The 20,295-nt window shown below is 42.5% G+C and overlaps 1 protein-coding gene, 1 non-coding gene and 1 pseudogene across 2 annotated transcripts in view; 2 read left to right on the top strand and 1 right to left on the bottom strand.

Annotated features, from left to right (window-relative positions):
• Positions 1 to 14,387, bottom strand: part of DHX35 (DEAH-box helicase 35) — an 83,070-nt gene extending 68,683 nt beyond the window's left edge. The window contains exons 1-3 of the mRNA XM_003936383.4: positions 14,251 to 14,387; positions 8,248 to 8,381; positions 5,145 to 5,237 (exon numbers count right to left, since the gene is read on the bottom strand). Of these exons, the coding sequence (XP_003936432.1) occupies positions 5,145 to 5,237; positions 8,248 to 8,381; positions 14,251 to 14,290 (267 nt within the window). The 5' untranslated portion in view covers positions 14,291 to 14,387. The remainder of the gene's footprint in view (positions 1 to 5,144; positions 5,238 to 8,247; positions 8,382 to 14,250) is intronic.
• On the top strand, positions 639 to 1,327 carry LOC104652712 (nucleophosmin pseudogene; annotated as a pseudogene).
• Positions 11,393 to 11,511, top strand: LOC120367939 (5S ribosomal RNA). Its single transcript, XR_005582180.1, has one exon. It is a non-coding gene; the product is annotated as a 5S ribosomal RNA (ribosomal RNA).
• Positions 14,388 to 20,295: the final 5,908 nt, after the last annotated feature.

Here is a 20,295-nt window from a genome sequence, read left to right as displayed (position 1 = left end):
ATCATGCAGAAAAATGAAACCAGTTCCAACTCACCACATACAAAAATCAAATTAAAAAGGATAAAAGACTAAAATGAAAGGCTCAAAGTTATGAAATCACTAGTTTAAAACAGAGAGGAAACACTTATGACACTGGTTTGGGCAAGGATTTTTCTGGATATGACTTCAAAAGCACAGGCAACAAAAAGCAAAAATAGACAAATGGGATTGCATCAAACTAAAAAGCTTCTGTAGAACAAAGATAACGATCAACAGAGTGAAGAGAAAACCTACAGAATGGGAGAAAATAAATGCAAACTATAACCTGATAAAGGGTTAATATCTAGAATATATAAGGAGCTCAAACAATTCAACAGCAAAAAAAAACAAAACACCAATTTAAAATGAGCAAAAGGGTGTGATTCCGCCCTGCGCGGCTGTTCTCTGAAGCAGGAGTCGTTTATCTCCGTCCACCTTCTCTCCCGCCTAAGTATGTGCCACCACCCCACAGAAGTTTCAGTGTACACGGACATGAGCCCTCTGAGGCCCCAGAACTATCTTTTTGGTTGTGAACTAAAGGCAGGCAAGGTAATCACTTTAAGGTGGACAATAATGAAAATGAGCACCAGTTATCTTTAAGACATCAGTTTAGGGGCTAGTGCAAAGGATGGACTGCAAATTGTTGAAGCAGAGGCAATGAGTTACGAAGGCAGTCCAATTAAAGTAACACTGGCAACTTTGAAAATGTCTGTACAGCCAATGGTTTCCCTTGGGGGCTTTGAAATAACACCAGCAGTGCTCTTAACAGTTGAAGTGTAGTTCAGGGCCAGTGTATGTTAGTGGACAGCATTTAGTTGCTGTGGAGTAAGATGCAGGGTCAGAAGATAAAGAGGAGGAAGATGTGAAACTCTTAAAGATATCTGGAAAGCGATCTGCCCCTGGACGTGGTAGCAAGGCTCCACAGAAAAAAGTAAAACTTGCTGAAGATGATGATGACGATGATGATGATTTTGATGATGAGGAAACTGTAAAAAAAAAAGCACCAGTGAAGAAACCTACACAAGATACTCCAGCCAAAAATGCACAAAAGTCAAGTCAGAATGGAAACAACTCAAAACCATCAACACCTAGATCGAAAGGACAAGAATCCTTCAAAAAACAGGAAAAGAACTCCTAAAACATCAAAAGTTCTGTAAAAGACACTAAAGCAAAAATGCAAACAAGCATAGAAAAAGGTGGTTCTCTTCCCGAAGTGGAAGTCAAGTTCATCAATTACGTGAAGAATTGCTTCTGGATGACTGACCAGGAGGCTATTCAAGAACCCTAGCAGTGGAGGAAGTCTCTTTAAGAAAATAGTTCAAACAATCTGTTAAAAATTTTCCATCTTATCTCATTCTGCAAGTTGGTATCTGGCTGTCCTTTTTATAATGCAGAGTGAGAACTTTCCTTACCATGTTTGGTAAATATTGCCCAGGTTCCATTGCCAAGAATGTGTTGTCCAAAACGCCTGTTTAGTTTTTAAAGAGGAATTCCACCCTTTGTTTGGTTTTAGTTATGTATGGAATGTTATGATAGGCCGTAGTAGCAGCGGCGGTCAGACATGGCAATGGTGGGGAGACAGAAATACACACGTGCAATAAAACTCAGTATTTTACTTAAGTTAAAAAAAAAAAATAGGCAAAAGACCTGGACATTTCTCAAAAGAAGACGCACAACAGGTTTATTATTTAATATATATATGAAATAATGCTCAACATCACTCATCATGAGGAAAATGCAAATCAAAACCACAATGAGTTACCACCTCATCCTAGTTAGAATGACTACTATCAAAAAGATGAAAGACAGCAAATGTTGGCAAGAAAGTGGAGAAAAGGGAACACTTGCACACTGTTGGTGGAAACATAAACTAGTATAGCCACTCTGGACAACAATATGGAGGTTTCTCTAAAAATTAAAAACAGAACTATTATATGATCCAGCAATCCCACTACTGGGTATTTGTTCACAGGAAAGGAAACCAGAACATCAAAGAGACATCTGCACTGCCATCACTATTCACAACAGCCAAGATACGGAATCAATGTAAGTGTCCATCAACAGATGAATGGATTTTTAAAATCTGATATATATACACATATACACAATAGAATACTACTCTGCCATAAAAAAAGAATGAAATCCTGTCATTTGCGACAACATAGATCAGGGGTCCCCAAACATTTTACACAGGAGGCCAGTTCACTGTCCCTCAGACTGTTGGAGGGCCGGACTATGCAGGGTGTGACACCCTTCACAGCCAGCGCTGCTGCCTCCACTATCCCAGACAGCGGAATACAGTGTCACAGACCCAGCACCGCCTCCAGTGCTGTATACAGGGATGGCGGTGATCAGCCTGTGACACTGTGTATACAGCGTCCTGGACATCTGCAGCAGCGGTGGGCCTCTTCTGTGGGAAGCCCACTGCTGCATGTTTCCCCTATTATAAGACACCTCCTAAAAATAAGACAGCCCCCATCTTTTGGAGGTAAAATTACTATAAGACAGGGTCTTATAATAGGGGAAACACGGTGTGTAGTAATGTGGGGGGAGACTTTTGGGCAAAGGGAGGTTATAGGGGCCATTATGTTGTTGTACATTTGGGAGAATATGGGGGCCATTGTACTGTGTAGTAATGGTTATAGTGCTTTGCCTTTCTTCCTACTTCTGCTGTTATTTCACACTGCTTCCAGTGATGTGGGACGCCGCAGCCGCAGACCGGATGTGCATCATATGATGCGCTTCCGGAGCCGTGACGCGTACGGCCGCGTCACCAAAGTAGTACTGTACGTGAGCGACGCCGCGCTTTGCGCATCCTGTGCTCCTCTCTGACCATCAATGAAAGAGGTGCCCCTTCCTGAAGTGTGGCGGGGGCCGCATAAATGGCCTCAGGGGGCTGCAGTTTGGGGACCCCTGACACAGATGAACCTAGAGGACATCTTTTTTTTTTTTTTTTTGAGAAGGAGTTTCGCTCTTGTTGCCCAGGCTGGAGTGCAATGGCGCGATCTCGGCTCACCGCAACCTCCGCCTCCTCGGTTCAGGCAATTCTCCTGCCTCAGCCTCCTGAGTAGCTGGGATTACAGGCACGCGCCACCACGCCCAGCTAATTTTTTTCTATTTTTAGTAGAGACGGGGTTTCACCATGTTGACCAGGATGGTCTCGATCTCTCGACCTCGTGATCCACCCGCCTCGGCCTCCCAAAGTGCTGGGATTACAGGCTTGAGCCACTGCGCCTGGCCCCTTTGTGACTTTTGATTTTTTTTTTTTTTTTTTTTTGAGACAGAGTCTTGCTCTGTCACCAGGTGGAGTGCAGTATCGCAATCTCGGCTCACTGCAACATCTGCCTCCCAAGTTCCAGCGATTCTCCTGCCTCAGCCTCTTGAGTAGCTGGGACTACAGGCATGCACCACCATGCCTGGCTGATTTTTGTATTTTTTAGTAGAGATGGGTTTTACCATATTGGTCATGCTGGTCTCGAACTGCTGACCCTGTGATCTACCTACAACTAATTCAACAACAGGGAAGACTCAAACACATAATGTTGGACAAATGAAGGCATGTTACTCCTTTATAAAATTCAAAAATAGGCAAAACTAATTTATAATGTTACTAGCAGAGTAAGTTACCTTATATTCACGATTGTAGGGGTGGACAGAGAGGGCAGTTAGAGACCAGAATGGGACACAGAAGAAGAGTTCTTGGGGGTTTGGTAATGTTCTGTTTCTTGATATGGGTGTTGGTAACACAGATGTATTCCACTTGCGGAAATGGACAAAGGTGTACAATTATGATACAGGTACTTTGGTACTTTCCTACACATATTTCATACCTCCAGAAAATTAACATTAAAAAAGGAAAGAAGGACCTGCAAAGTCTCTCAAGCTTGGTCAGTCTTCAGTCTTCAAGTCAAAGTTCTCAAGACACACTCTGAACTCACCCTACACTTCTCCCCCCCAATACCTCTAACCACAATATTCACTGGCTTGGAATATCTTCTCAGTCAGCTCCCACGGATAATTCAGGTCGATTTCAAATGCCAGTTCCATTACAAGGCCCTTCTTGATCCTTCTTTCTACTCCTATCCACACCAAATATGATTTTTCCCCCTAAGAAAGAATTCTTCCATAGCACTGCATAATTCTATAACAGTTATTTTTATTTACAACCATAACAATATTCATTTTACCCCACCTCTTCAACTGTAACTATTTAAGGATAAAAACTCTGTATTACACATCTTTGAATCAGTGTCCATTGTAACTTTCAGGGATGGCTATTCCATTACTATTTTGGAATTATAAAAAATCAAAGACAAACTGTTACTTTAGTACTAATCAAAGAAATTATAAGCCCCAAAAGTTTGATAAAAAATATCTAGTTGAAGTGAGTATTTCCTGAGAGGAGACCTTAAAAATGTAAATGATAGGCCAGGTGCAGTGGCTCACCCCTGTAATCCCAGCACTTTGGGAGGCCAAGGCAGGCAGATCACCTGAGGTCAGGAGTTCAAGTCCAGCTTGGCCAATATAATAAAACCACATCTCTACTAAAAACACAAAAATTAGCTGGACGTGGTACCAGGTGCCTGCAATCCCAGCTACTCAGGAGGCTGAGGCAGGGAGAAACGCTTGAACCCAGCAGGCAGAGGTTGCAGTGAGCTGAGATCACACCACTGTACTCCAGCCTGGGAGACAGAGCAAGAATCTGTCTCAAAAAAAAAAAAAAAAAAAAAAAAAAAGCCGGGCACGGTGGCTCAAGCCTGTAATCCCAGCACTTTGGGAGGCCGAGGCGGGTGGATCACGAGGTCGAGAGATCGAGACCATCCTGGTCAACATGGTGAAACCCCGTCTCTACTAAAAATACAAAAAAAAAAAATTAGCTGGGCATGGTGGCACATGCCTGTAATCCCAGCTACTCAGGAGGCTGACGCAGGAGAATTGCCTGAGCCCAGGAGGCGGAGGTTGCAGTGAGCCGAGATTGCGCCATTGCACTCCAGCCTGGGTAACAAGAGCGAAACTCCGTCTCGAAAAAAAAAAAAAAATGTAAATGATAGTAAAGAGAGTTCTCAAGTTATAAAATCCTTCCAGCTTAATTGAAGTGTAAAGATACATATTAAATACGTACTCACCTGAGGAATCTGTGTGCTCTTTCCACATCCTGTTTCACCAACAATCACCACTGTCTGATAATTTTCTATCAAGTATAAAATATGATTCCTAAGCTGAAAAAGAATAACACACATTGTAAATAGCCATACATTGTCTCAAAAGACCTAAACAACAATATTTAAACATTGTGAAATGAGCTGTTTTCGAAAGAAATTTTAAAAAGAACTATCAAAATGTATTTCTAACTCTCAGGTACTATTCCTCTCAGTATGAGCTGAAACAACTGCAATTAAGTGTAACACTTATCAAAATACATAATGCATGTGCCCTTTAAGAGTTTCACTCAAAAAACAACCAACCAACCAAAAAAAAAAAAAAAAAAAAAAAGCCGGGCCCAGTGGCTTATGCCTACAATCCCAACACTTTGGGAGGCTGAGGTAGGTGGATCGCCTGAGGTCGGGAGTTCGAGACCAGCCTGACCAACATGGAGAAACCCCATCTCTACTAAAAATACAAAATTCACCAGGCATGGTGGCGCATGCCTGTAATCCCAGCTACTCAAGAGGCTGAGCAAGAGAATCGCTTCAACCCAGGAGGTGGAGGTTGCAGTGAGCCCAGATCATGCCATTGCACTCCAGCCTGGGCAACAGGAGAGAAACTCCATTTCAAAAAAAAAGATTTTCACTCATAAGAAATTATAGACATACTACTACATGTGCACAAAGACATAAATACAAGCATACTCATTACAGAGTTGTTTATAACAGCCAAAAATTCAAACAGCCTAAATGATGATCAACAAAAAGTTTGGTTAAATCAGTTATAAAATACTCCAATAATGGAATAACTTGCAGTTAATAAGAAGAGGAAATATCTATTTGTACTGATATGGAATGATCTACAAGATATGGTAAGAAAAGGAAGTAAGATATAGAACAGTGTGAATAATAAACTAGCAATTTGCATTTTTTTAATGGCAAACACGTATCTACTTGTTTATGTGTAGACTCTTTGTGGGAAAAAAACAAAACAAGAAGCTTCTGCTCCCAGAGAGGCTGACATGTTCTTACACTAAGGACAAGACACAAAGCAGAGATCAAGAGGCATTTACAAGACTGGGCCTAATCAGAAGTGAACATGGCAGATTTGCATCCAAGCTGGAGTCACTTTTGCCTATACAGCAGCCTACAGACAAGGGAACAGGTGCCTCGTAATGGTGTTGAGGAAGAGGCAATGATCTTTAAAGATTTGTTGCTGCTAGGCCGGGCGCGGTGGCTCAAGCCTGTAATCCCAGCACTTTGGGAGGCCGAGGTGGGTGGATCATGAGGTCAAGAGATCGAGACCGTCCTGGTCAACACGGTGAAACCCCGTCTCTACTAAAAATACAAAAAATTAGCTGCGCATGGTGGCCCGTGCCTGTAATCCCAGCTACTCAGGAGGCTGAGGCAGGAGAATTGCTTGAACCCAGGAGGCAGAGGTTGTGGTGAGCCGAGATCGTGCCATTGCACTCCAGCCTGGGTAACAAGAGCAAAACTCTGTCTCAAAAAAAAAAAAAAAAAAGATTTGTTGCTGCTTTAGTTCCAACATCTGTTTTGTTTTGTTTTTTTGAGATGGAGTCTCACTCTGTTGCCCAGGCTAGAGTGCAATGGCACAATCTTGGCTTACTGCACCCTCTACCTCCTGGGTTCAGGGATTCTCTTGCCTCAGCCTCCCAAGTAGCTTGGATTACAAGCATATGCCACCACGTCCAGCTAATTTTTTGTATTTTTAGTAGAGATGGGGTTTCACCATGTTGGCCAAGCTGGTCTCGAACTCCTTGCCTCATGTGATCTGCCTACCTCGGCCTCCCAAAGTGCTATAGGATTATAGGCATGAGCCACTGTGCCTGGCCTCCAACTTCTGTTTTTAAAGCTACTTTTACTTTTTGTTCGAATGGGAAAAGGGATGGTGTAAAGGTAAGTTTTTTTTCCCTTTTTGTCTAGATTTATCTTTAACATCTTATAAGATCTCAACTGTACTTAAACTCTGCTTTGCTTTATCTCAATAACATATACCCTTCTTCTTACCATTTTAATTTCATCAACATTTCTCAACTTCTTGTTGCTTTTTTTTTTTTCATTTGCTGTTTCATTTATGTTATCTTATAAGTACAGTTGGGAGACAAAGAATAGGCAAGAAAAGGCCAAAATTTAGATATTTGGGCAAACAATAAGTTCCCTTGTACTTGAGCATTTCCTACATGTCAGGTATTCTGCTAAATGCTCTGCATGAACAATCTAATCCAGTCCTCATAACAGTCCAATGAGGTAGGTGCTACTATTAGTCCCACATCATAGATACAGAAAAAAAGCTCAGAATGGGGAAATGAGGCCACACAGCACACAAATGGTAGAGCTTGAGTTCAAACCCTGAAGTCTAGCTCCAGAGTCCAGACGCTTCATCACTGCTCAAACTGTGTCCCTCAGTGGTGAAAAAGCAAAAGTGAACCTATCATCTCATCTCCTGAGAGTCAAACTTGCTAACATTCACACGTAGTGAATGACGTGAGTCACTAGAGGAAGAAACCGGGAGACAGTCAGTTCACACGTGACTAAAATATTGGGAGACACATAAAACTCCAAGTAAGGCAATCTGGCTAAATTAAGAAGGCTGCTGTTTCCTATCTATCTGAAAAAAGAAGCTATTAATAGAAGAGGAATTATCAGCACAGTCTAGTCAAAAAAACCAAACAAAACAAAACAAAAACTCCCTGAGTGTAAGAACTTGGCACTTTTCAACTGCTCACACCTGTAATCCCAGCACTTTGGAAGGTCGACATGGGAGGATCATCTGAGGTCAGGAGTTCAAGACCAGCCTGACCAACATGGAGAAACCCCGTCTCTACAAAAAAAAAAAAAAAAAAAAATGTATATGTTATGTGTATATATATAATCTTAAGGACTTTCAAGATTTATAAGGTTAACTAAAAAATACATAATATGAAAAGTCTTCCCTTAGGATAAAGGTTTCTCTGAGCTCACTGTGTTGTAGTAAGAGAAGGGCACCATTCCCTTCAGTGCTGAGCATAAAGCTAAGCAGACACACGATTCAAGCCCACGGGTTGAACATGATTACTTGACGTACCTTGAACACTGGCAGCTTCTGCCTCTGCTGCTCTATGGAAAGGGAAGCGTAAGGGTTGTAAACAACTGTTGTCCCAGAGTTTTCAGCCAAACTTTGTCTCTCTTCAGAAATGCTTACACCTGGCCCCTCTGTACCTGCAGCAGAAATGTTTTTTCAGCTTCTCTGATACAATGAACAGAAAAAGGTGTTAAGGTTACAGATCTTCAAAGATGAAGGTATACAATAGAAATAATACTTTTTATCTCAAACTACTCAAAGGTATTCAACTTTAACTTTAGGAAAGCATCCAGAAAAGTGCCTTTGAGGAACCAAAAATCTTCCCTAAAGGCTTCACCGCAGTGTCAAAAACAAAAGAGATGGCAGTCCCCCGAGCTCCAAATTGCCCACTCAGAACTGTGTATTCCAGTGTGCAGTGTCTTTAGTTCTGGCCTCCATGTCCATGTGATTACTGAATTCTTAACAGCAGAGAAAGAAACCCAGTGGGAATTAGCTGAGGTGAAAGGATGAATCCTGTTACTGTGGGATGCCAATAAGGCTCACAGATGACAGAAACTGGGCATGACTTTCTCCTTCTCTCATCTTGGAACCTCTTGCAGGTTCCTTCCAGCCCCTTGGGCTGGCTACTCTACAGGAGCTAGAAACAAGGCTGCTGGCAGTGCCAGGGTCCACACTTACAATCCTCTACCAACCATTCATCACTCACCCAGCAAGGACCAGCAAGGATGGACCAAGGGCCCACTTTGTGCCAGGCATTGCTCTAAGTACTAGAAACACTGCAGCGAACAATACAGATGCCAGCCCTACCCTCACAGAGCTCACTTGCTTTTTTAATTCGTCCGCTCAGGGGAAGGCAACTTAGTGCGTAAAGTGGTCCTAAGTGCTATGGAGAGAAATAAAGACACTGTAAGGGGGACTGGAAATCCCAAGTATGTGTTCTAATGGAGGGCTGGGGAGGTTCTTTTATACTGGACGGCCAAGGACTGACTTCTTCTCCCCGCTTAGGTCCGATTCCCACCCCAAGGCAATCAACCATGGCCAGTGGAATGGGAGGCAGTAAATGACAGTCCCCACTGGAACCATGGAGTCGGAGTGGTTAGATGAGAAATGCTATTCCCAGAAACGGCCATGCTGGCAGATTAAACAAGAGATCTTCACCCCAGCTTCTTGCTAAAAACAATGGCAAACTGGTGCTCAGAATGATGAAGAATAGGGAAGCCATATCCCATCATGAAAACCTGTTGAAGGTTCAATACACTCTTAGCTCAAACAGAAAACTCAGGAGAAATATGAGTTTAAATTTTATGATCAGCTTCCATAACTTTTCACGCTGATTTGCTGCTGTAACCCTAGGACAGAACTAGGATTAACAGGTAAATGACACAGGATTCAAATTTCAACTCAAGGTAAGGAAGATACTTCTAAAAGGTAGCACTGTTCAGCACTGGAGTATGCTGCCTCGTGAATGAATAAAAATCCTCCCTAGAGCAAACCCATGCTATACAGCCTCCTGCTGGGGCACTACAGTGATAATAACCCATAACTATCATCTCCTAGGTATTATGAACTCAGAATCTGTCATGCTATGTGAAGGTACAGGAGCTTTGTAACAAGAATATTCAGCCCAGTGACTTATTTTTACACTTTTTATGGTTCTCAGATTGCTTCAACAATCTGATAAAGGCTATCAACTCCCTCTCCTAAAAAACACACCAGACATGGCCATGCTCAGTGACTCACACCTGTAATCCCAACACTTTGGGAGGCTGAGGAGGGCAGATCACCTGAGGTCGGGAGTTTGAGACCAGTCTGACCAACATGGTGAAACCCCGTCTCTACTAAAAATACAAAATTAGCTGGACGTGGTGCCGCACACCTGTAATCCCAGCTACTCAGGAGGCTGAAGCAGGAGAATTGCTTGAACTCAGGAGGCAGAGGTTGCAGTGAGCCAAGACTGCGCCACTGCACTCCAGCCTAGGCAACAAGAGCAAAACTCCATCTCAAACACACACACACACACACACACACACACACACACACACAAACACACACACATAGAGAGAGAATTTACCAAAATATAAAAATTCTGGGTGTCCACAGACCTCCTAGAGCTAAGTTTAGAATCACTGGTTTAGATTTCTGACCCTTTTCCATTTACTTCCAGGAACACAATTGTGTTTCAGGGGTTAAGATTGCCAAAAATAGGCCGGGCGCGGTGGCTCAAGCCTGTAATCCCAGCACTTTGGGAGGCCGAGGCGGGTGGATCACGAGGTCGAGAGATCGAGACCATCCTGGTCAACATGGTGAAACCCCGTCTCTACTAAAAATACAAAAAACTAGCTGGGCGTGGTGGCACGTGCCTGTAATCCCAGCTACTCAGGAGGCTGAGGCAGGAGAATTGCCTGAACCCAGGAGGCGGAGGTTGCGGTGAGCCGAGATCGCGCCATTGCACTCCAGCCTGGGTAACAAGAGCGAAACTCCGTCTCAAAAAAAAAAAAAAAAAAAAAAAGATTGCCAAAAATCAGGTAAGTGGGGCATTGTTACGTTGCTTTTGCCAAAATGTTGACCTTCCTCTCAACAAGATAAAAAGATGGAACAGGACCTGGAACAACGCCCATGCTCAAAGAGGCAGGTTTCCTTTCCTTTTCTTTCTTCCCTTCTTGTCGCTGTATCTTAATAATTCCTTGTAACTGTTACCCAAGAAAACAATGACAAATACCTTATCCTCTTCTGCTGTTTTTAACACGTCTTTTGCACTACTGCATTCCTCCCTTGTGTCTTTTTTTTTTTTTTTGAGACAGTTTCACTCTTGTTGCCCAGGCTGGAGTGCAGTGGCACGATCTCAGCTCACTGCAATCTTCGCCTCCCGGATTCAAGCAATTCTCCAGCCTCAGCCTCCTGAGTAGCTGGGATTAGAGGCATGCACCACGACACCTGGCAAATTTTTGTATTTTTTTAGTAGAGATGGGGTTTCATCATGTTGGTCAGGCTGGTCTCGAACTCCTGACCTCAGATGATCCGCCCACATTGACCTCCCAAAGTGCTGGGATTACAGGCGTGAGCCACTGTGCCCAGTTGAGCTCTTTCATAAGTACAGCTATGTCAGCTGATAAACAGTGTATCTTCTCCTCATGAAAGACTTCCTGTAATCTACGGCCATACCACACTGAACACACCTGATCTCATCTGATCTTGGAAGCTAAGCAGGGTCGGGCCTGGTTAGTACCTGGATGGGAGACTCCCTGGGAATACCAGGTGCTGTAGGCTTTTAAAAAAATAAAAATAGGCCGGGCACAGTAGCTCACCTAGATACTGAAAGGCCTCTGTAGCTATAGGCCTACAGTATATGCCTGGTCTTATATCCAGCTTCAGCCACCTCCCTGACTTTCACCCTGTATTTTCCACAATCTACTTCACATTTGAATTTCCTCATTAAGAGTATTATTGCCATCATGGAGATACTGTTACTGTAATAAGATACTGTAAAGTTTTCATCATGCACATGTATTTATACTTTCATGCAAATGAAAGTGACTAACACGAAGCAAGGACCCAAAAATTGTGTATTAAAGTTATTTCCATTTCAACTAATAACAACACAATTTACCTAGACCAGTGGTTCCCAAATTTTGATGCATACTGGAATTCCTTAGAAACTTTAAAAAACACTGATGCCTCACTCTTAGCCCTCCAAAGTTCTGAATTGGTGTGGAGTGCAACTGGACGTCAGGGCTTTTCAGAGCTTCCCAAGTGATTCAACTATAAAACAAACTTGAGAATCACTAATCTAGACCGTCACCCAACCCCAACCCACAGATCAAGTCATTACTGACTTCATCTTCTCCCACATCTTACTCTAAAATGTTTCTCCAACAGGACCCTACTCTAAGCTCCCAGGTCAGAATTGAGGTTTTTAACATCCCTCCTAGATTTCGGTAGTACCTTCTCTAATTTCCTCCTCCATACATTCTGTATTCCACTGCCAGTGTTATGTTTCTAAAGTAAAACTGATTTGTCCCTGTTTAAAAACAATGAAGTTCAAATTTTTTAACTTGTCATGAAGACCTTTCACAGTGAGCCCCCCTACCTACTTTCTAACTTCATCTCCTGTCATACCCCAAAATATACCCTAGCGCTTCACCATCACACTGCTCTATTATTTTGGTTTTCTCAACATTCTAAAGGCACAAATCCGATTCTGCCTTTGTTCATGATGCGCCTTTTGCTTAGAGTTCCATTTCTCTATGAAACAAAACCTTATTCATCCTTTAATTTTCACTCCAAAAATACCACCTTAATGAAGTATCTCTTATCCACACATTCAACTTTCCCTCCCTCTTACATACTTCCATATAATTATAATAGTAACCTATCTAGTGCTAAGAGCCTTTTGTGTATTATTCTCATTTAATCCTCACAAGAATACTTTGGGTAGGTATCATAACCAATTTACAGATAGAGTAATTAAGACTTTGAGAACTTAAGTGACTATCAATTCATCAACTTAGTAAGTTGTAGACAAGCTGGGCACTGCAGTCTGACTCTAGAGGTCATCTTCTTTACCACCACCTTACTCTGCCTCATTGTAAAATCTCTTCCAGAGGACATCTAACTTTATATTCAACTAAGAGAGAGAGAGGGCAACATGAGAGCAGAACCGTGAGCATTCATATTTATCTCCTGAACACAGGCCCTCAATGGATGAACTAAATAATGAAATAGAACTCTTAAAGTAACTCCATATTCTTTAACCAAAATAGTACCCTGGTCTGATTTCAAAAAATTCATTCAGGTCTTTATTATACCTAACACTTTCACCTGTTACTAAAAGCGTGAATAAATTAAAAGTATTCTTTACTTATACGTTCCTAGTTTTGGATGCAAATAAAACTCAGGATGGCTAACTGGCTGATGACTTGAAATGCTGAATCATAACTGTCAAGTGACAAACTACAAATTTTTTAAAAGCATTAAACACATTTCTTGCTTGGGTTTCTCTCTCACATCACTTATATGCATGGTCAGAATTTCAGGTAACCACTGAAAAATTAAAAGCTTTGCTCATATTACATTCTTTGTGTCATTTCGTTTTTGCTGCAATATACTTTGCACATCCAGATCTGCAGGGGTGCAGGTGGTGGGAAAAAAAAAATCAAGCTGGTAGCTGTAATTTTAAAACTTTTGTTTTTTACAAGAATAAATAATTCTTGTAAAAAGTAATGCATCTAGTATGGTGTGGCATATATACATTCAATAAAAACCTGATTGATGAGTAAATATTGAGACAAATCAAAGCGTTTTGTGATTGTGATTCATGTCTGCAAGAGAGGGAGTGGGTCGCAGCCAATACGAAGGAGTGTTCCATTTCCCGGTAGACATTCGGAGTAGACACAATTACCCTAAAAGACAACAACACACTTTCCCTTTTTCTGAGCATTTATTCTAAGTATGACAACGGGTCGTGCTTATCATTTAAGCCTACAGGATAGAAGTTATTGTTCTGCCCATTTTACAGGTAAAGAGGTCATGGCTCAGAGGCGTTAAGTGACTCGCCCAAGGTCACCTTACTACTACAAGGCAGAGATGAAAATAGAACCCGGACAGTATGACTCCATAACTTGGGCTTGCAAGCCCTGAGCAGCGAGCAGTATTGTCTGTCGGGCCCCAGCCCAACCCCAGGGCGGTAACGAGACGCGAAGGGGAGCCTTAGGATTCCCGATCTCGCCGGGTAGGCAAGACAAGCATCAGTAACGAGGAAGACGAGGCCCAAGGAGGCTGGAAGACTTTAACAAGGTCACACAGATTTTCTGCCCAAGCTAGGGGAGCACCCCCGAATCCCTGGGACCACTGGGGCGCCTGAGCCACAGAGTCCACCCGCAGAGGCGGCAGCGCCCAGCTCGCCGAGGTCAGGCCTGCAAGCAGTCTGCAGGCCCTAGGGCGCCGGCCGCGGCGCCAAGACCGAAGTCAGGCCGCCGCATCTGACCAGCGTTCCACCAAAGGCCTTACCGGGTCGCCAGAACTTCACCGGTCCCACGGGCGCAGCCATGCTGGGGTAAAAGGTCACGAGGCAGGCTCCACCCCCGCGCCGTGCACGAGGCCCCCAGGTGGGGGGCGTGGCCCCCAAAGAGGCGCTGCCTTGGCGGATCCGGCCGTGTGACGGCCACGCCCCCATGGCCACCGCCCCGTCTAAACCACGTGATCCACTGCCAGGCCCCGCCGAGAGCTCCGGCCCCGCCCCCGAGCCCACATGATCCTGCTCAGCCATTTTGCAGAAAAGGGCGCGCTCCTCTGCCTCACTCTTTAGCATGGAGGGTCGGTGCTCCAGGCGACCTTCTAGGAGCGTGGTGTGTCCTGAACGGCGTCCTCACACTTAGGAAGGACCGGCTTTGGGAGAGGACCGCTGGCCCGAGAGTGGAACTTTGCACGCAGTGGGCGTTGAAGCAGTGCTTTCTGGATTAAATACGAAATATGATTGTTACAAACTAGTCCAATTTGGCGACTTCTCTTTTAGTCTCATTTTCAGATTGAAGGATAATAATAGGAACTACCTCTTGGGTTGGATTTGTCAGTAAATATTGGGCGCCTGCTGTGCGCCCAGGTACTGCGGCACAGTGCCCCCAAATAAAACAATGTAAAATGATATGGAAGTCTTAAGGGACCTTGAGGGCAATGGGGAAAAACAGGGATTGGGGGTAGGGTGGAGAGAATAGGTTGGAAGAAGAGACTAAAAGTGGGTAGATCAATTAAGGTAGTCCACTAACTCAGTGCTTCCTCCAATTTGATGCCCTTGGGTCAAATGCTTGTTAAAAACACAGATTGAAGGCCTCAATCCAATTCCGAATCGATGTCCTGGGACATGGCCTGGGAACCTGCATTTTAAGAAGCTCCTGAACTCTTAGGATTAACAAACCTGGGAAAGATTTCAGTAATCCATCAGAGGAAGGTGAGGTCACAGAAAAAAAGTTACACTAATCCTAAGGAGCACTAAGGAGGGGTGATGAGCTCAAGTGGAAGAAATAACTTTCTAGGTAGACAATTAATTGGAAGGAAGTGAGAGGCTTCAGAATCTATGCATTTTTAAAGCTGTGAAGAAAATTCTCTATTCTTTGAAAGAAATGGCATGATTATGCAAGGGCAAGGGCTTTTGTGGACAACCAGTCCAGACTTGGAATCCTAATTTTGCCGTTTTCTAGCTTCTAGCTGTCATTTCATTTTGATTGTAAAATGAGGTTTAAAGGGGTATTAAATAAGATAACATGTAAGGTAGGTAACAGTACAAAACATAGCAGGCATTCAATCAACGTTAGCTCTCATTTCCTCAACTCAGAGCAAATCCACCAGGGGTAAAATTCTGAATTTACCTGCATAGATTCTTTCAACAAATAATCTCCTTTGATTTATTTTTATATTAATTAATATAGGGATTCATTTATTTTATTTTATTTTATTATTTTAAATTTTTATTTTTTTGTTTTTTGTTTTTGTTTTTTTTTTGAGACGGAGTTTCGCTCTTGTTACCCAGGCTGGAGTGCAATGGCGCGATCTCGGCTCACCGCAACCTCCGCCTCCTGGGTTCAGGCAATTCTTCTGCCTCAGCCTCCCGAGTAGCTGGGATTACAGGCATGTGCCACCATGCCCAGCTAGTTTTTCTGTATTTTTAGTAGAGACGGGGTTTCACCATGTTGACCAGGATGGTCTCGATCTCTCGACCTCGTGATCCACCCGCCTTGGCCTCCCAAAGTGCTGGGATTACAGGCTTGAGCCACCGCGCCCGGCAATATAGGGATTCAATACCTGTTAATCCCTCTGCCTAGAATTCTCCATTCATCCTTTAAATTATCCTAATCCTTTAAAGGGCCAGCTCTAAATTATCTATCCAACTTAAGCATTCCCCTTGTAGCTTAAGAACCTGTATTCTCATTTTTGTGAGAAAATCTCTATAGTTGACTTGTAGTTTACCTGCCACCACTATTACACAGGGAACCTATTGAGGACAAAGACCATGTCACATTCACATTCATACACCAGTAACAAGTGCCTATTGAATAATGTATAGATGAACATCACGCTTTAGGCTTAGTTTATATGACATTGATCCTTCCTTGTTTTATTTTTGTCTTATTTTTACTAACAGCCCAAATATGGAAACCAAGGTTTATACATGAATATAAGGCAAAATGAAATAAATGCCACTTTTAAGATTATTTCATGGCCAGGCACGGTGGCTAACACCTGTAATCCCAGCACTTATGGGATGCTGAGGCAGGCAGATCACGTGAGGCAAGAGTTTGAGACCAGCCTGGCCAACATGGCAAAAATCTGTCTCTACTAAAAATACAAAAAAATTAGCCTGGTATGGTGGCAGGCACCTGTAATCTGTTACTTGGGAGGCTGACGAAGAAGAATCACTTGAACCTGGAAGGTGGAGGTTGCAGTGAGCAGAGATAACGCTGCTGCACTCCAGCCTGGGCAACAGAGTGAGACTCCATCTCAAAAAATATAAAAAATAAGTAAAATAAAATAATTTATCTATTTTATCTATTACTCATATAATGAAACCTTACTGCTGATGAAGAGACAGTAGTTTAGCCATGTCTGCATTATTGGATCATAATATTAAAGCTGGAGGAGACGGTAGTTAACGCCTAGCCTGAATTTCTTGTCTCGTAGAAAATGGAGATATATGGAAGTTAAAAGGTCTTGGTCAGAATCAATGAGCTAATTTAGTAAATTAGAGCTAAAACTAGAACTCGGGCTTTCTAATTCCCAGGCCAGTGTTTGTTCAACTACATGGGCCATTTAAAATCATTAGAACTATGCTGTCCTAGAAGAAAATTAGTTCATGTCCCTCAGAAAGTTCTAAAAGTCCAACTCTCCCCTAAGGGGTTATTTTGCTTACACAGGCTTCTGTTAGAGAAAACACCTAAGTAATAATCTACATGTTTACGTTGTGGTTTTATTTCCACAAACTAGGAATGGTCTCAACAAATTCTTCGTCCTCCTAATTAATTTTCAGAAAGAATGGGCTAAAATAACTGCTCCAAAATTAAAACTGTATTTCTTTCTTTTTTTTTTTGAGACGGAGTTTCACTCTTGTTACCCAGGCTGGAGTGCAATGGCACGATCTCGGCTCACCGTAACCTCCGCCGCCTGGGTTCAGGCAATTCTGCCTCAGCCTCCTGAAAACTGTATATCTTGAGATGGCATCCAGAATGTTAGTTAGTTCATTGCCAACAATTCCATAAAAGTGTAATCATTTTGTTACATAAAGGTGTATTTTGCAATTTCCAAATGATAAGCTTTCCAGAAAGATAATATTCCTCAGTCATGTTACAATGTAGAAGTTTTTCTGTACCTATCATAAAGGGTATTTTTTGCTTTGAAATACTTCCAGACCAAACCTACTGACCATGTTCAGGAAGGCAAAGAATTTAGTTTTGATTTTTGTACCAGTTAAGATTTTTATGGATATAAGTGATAAAAAACCCAACCTAACCTCTCTTAAGCAAAATTGGCTTAAACTAAAAAGTCCAGCTGGGCACAGTGGCTCACATCTGTAATCCCAGCACTTTGGGAGGCCAAGGCAGGTGGATCACCTAAGGTCAGGAGTTCGAGACCAGCCTGGACAACATGGTGAAACCCTGTCTCTACTAATAATACAAAAAAAAAAAAAAAAATAGCCAGGAATGGTGGCACACACCTGTAATCCCAGCTACTCAGGAGGGTGAGGTGGAGGTTGCAATAAGCTGAGATACCGCCATCCCACTCCAGCCTGGATATTTACACACACTAGTGTGTACATATGATATTTATACACACTAGTGTGTACATATGATATTTATACACACTAGTGTATATATATGTGTATAAATATCATATATGATATGATACAATAGTGTACAGGTATGATACCTGTACACAATAGTGTACAGATATGTGTATAAATATCCTATAGGATATTTATACACAATAGTGTATATATATGTGGATATTTATACACAATAGTGTATATATATCTGACTTGAGACACATCTGCATCGGATAAATATCACATAACTAGGATTGTTTCTGATCATAGTGGTCCACCTTCTACTGACTCAGGTGTAGTGTGTAATGAGGTGGCCCTGCCAGTTTTAGCCACCATATCCTCTTAAGCATTAAACCTCTTTCCAGAATTTCCTAGCAAAAGTATTCCCGACAGCTCATGTATCCATCCCTAAATCACTCAGCCAGGGAATGTAAGGTACTAATTGACTTAGGCCTAGGTCCCACGTTCCACCTTCAGGGTCAGCTTAGGTCAGCTTCACCAGAATCACATGGACTGAGAATTGGAAACCAAACAGCTCGTCAGAGAGAAATCTAAGGATGAGATTGCCAGCAGATGAATGACTGAATGAATGAAGCAAAAATAATAGATGTCCATTATAACCATCCATGTATCCACCTGCTACAACTGATAGATTCTTAAGAAAAACCCTATAACTGCCCTATGGTTGCCACCATCAAGCTAGACGAGGCAGCCATCCCCAAAACTGAAAAGTGGCTGTCCTTTGCAGAATTGCTTTACTAAATTGCATTATATCAGGATTTTCCTGAGAATCTAAGGTGCGGTCTTCCACAACTTGTTGTAACATACATAAACCTGTCTGATTTGTTGGCTTGCACACAAATGATCACACAGGTATTCGCATAAGCAACAGTGCTTACACAGCCTCAAAGATTTGGGTACAGAGTTGTGGAAAGATCCACTGGAAAGAATTTAGCAACCAGAGAAGCCTCTGTCTCTTTGGCCTGAGGGACACACAATTCAATGAAGTTGGGTGAATTGGGGACACCCTTCTTAGGTCTGCAAGGTGCTTTCTATATAGAATAACTATATACTTTATAGTTCAAACTGGGACACTTTTGAGAATAAAAGGTGTTAACCAGATGGGACCTGGGGATAAGAGGCAATAAACTGGAACTCTGCCAGGCAAACTAGGGCATGCATCTAGGTGTGTGTGTAAACTTAGCCTAACAATGTCGATCTGAACATATTCAACATTAAAGTATGTATTTCATGTTCACAAAATACACATGAATACATTCACCTCATTTATTCCCTTACAGAGTTCAGGGTCTGGGTAGGCCCCAGAGTATCTATCATTGTTTGTTATCAGAATGCCATTTTTATAAAAAGATGCTTGTAAGAAATTGCCCCCCACCCCTTTCATAAATTTGAGATGAAGTCCTGCTCTTGTTGCCCAGCCTGGAGTGCCATGGTGTGATCTCGGCTCACCACAACCTCCGCCTCCCAGGTTCAAGTGATTCTCCTGCCTCAGCTTCCAAGTACCTGGGATTACAGGCGTTGAGCCACCACACCCGGCCAGAAACTCTCATCTTAGTACCCAGAATAATTTTGTTGGAGTTGGGGTGTCACCTTATCACCCAGGCTGGAGTACAATGGTACAATCACAGCTTACTACAGTCTCATCCTTCCAGGCTCAAGCCATCCTCCCACCTCAGCCCTCCAAATACCTAGGACTACAGGCACATGCCACCATGGGGAATAATTGTTCCGTATCTGGATTTACTTTCATCTTAAGGACATTACAAATGGTGTATCTGACCAGGTTTCTCTGTCTTCACTATTGGAAAGCTTAAATGTGTGGCCTACATGAAGTAGGTGTATATGTCATGGCGTGCACTTTAAGCCTCATTCCAGACTCCACATTGTATCCCTTACCCTTGGGTTTCCTTCATGTAACTTTTCATTTACATGACCTTGTACCCTAGCTTTTCTTGTTAGTCACTTTAAGTCCCATAAATAAGTGACATATACTCCCCAGCCCAACTGCCTTCAGAGGTGGGGTGGCCAGCCACCTCTTCAGTTAATTCCTTCAAGTTTTAGAGAAGAATGTCAACTCTGCATGGGTCAATCTCGAATTCAAACAAACCATCGGAGGAAAAGAAAATTAGACAACTGAATTTAAACATTGAATATTTATTTGATACTGAGTTTTTACCAAAGTTGCTTAGGTGTGATAGTGATAATGTGGTTACGTTTTCTCA

This window comes from Saimiri boliviensis, chromosome 9 (genome assembly GCF_048565385.1).
Source record: "Saimiri boliviensis isolate mSaiBol1 chromosome 9, mSaiBol1.pri, whole genome shotgun sequence".
NCBI lineage: Eukaryota > Metazoa > Chordata > Mammalia > Primates > Cebidae > Saimiri > Saimiri boliviensis.
This window is presented reverse-complemented; position numbering and strand designations above follow the sequence as displayed.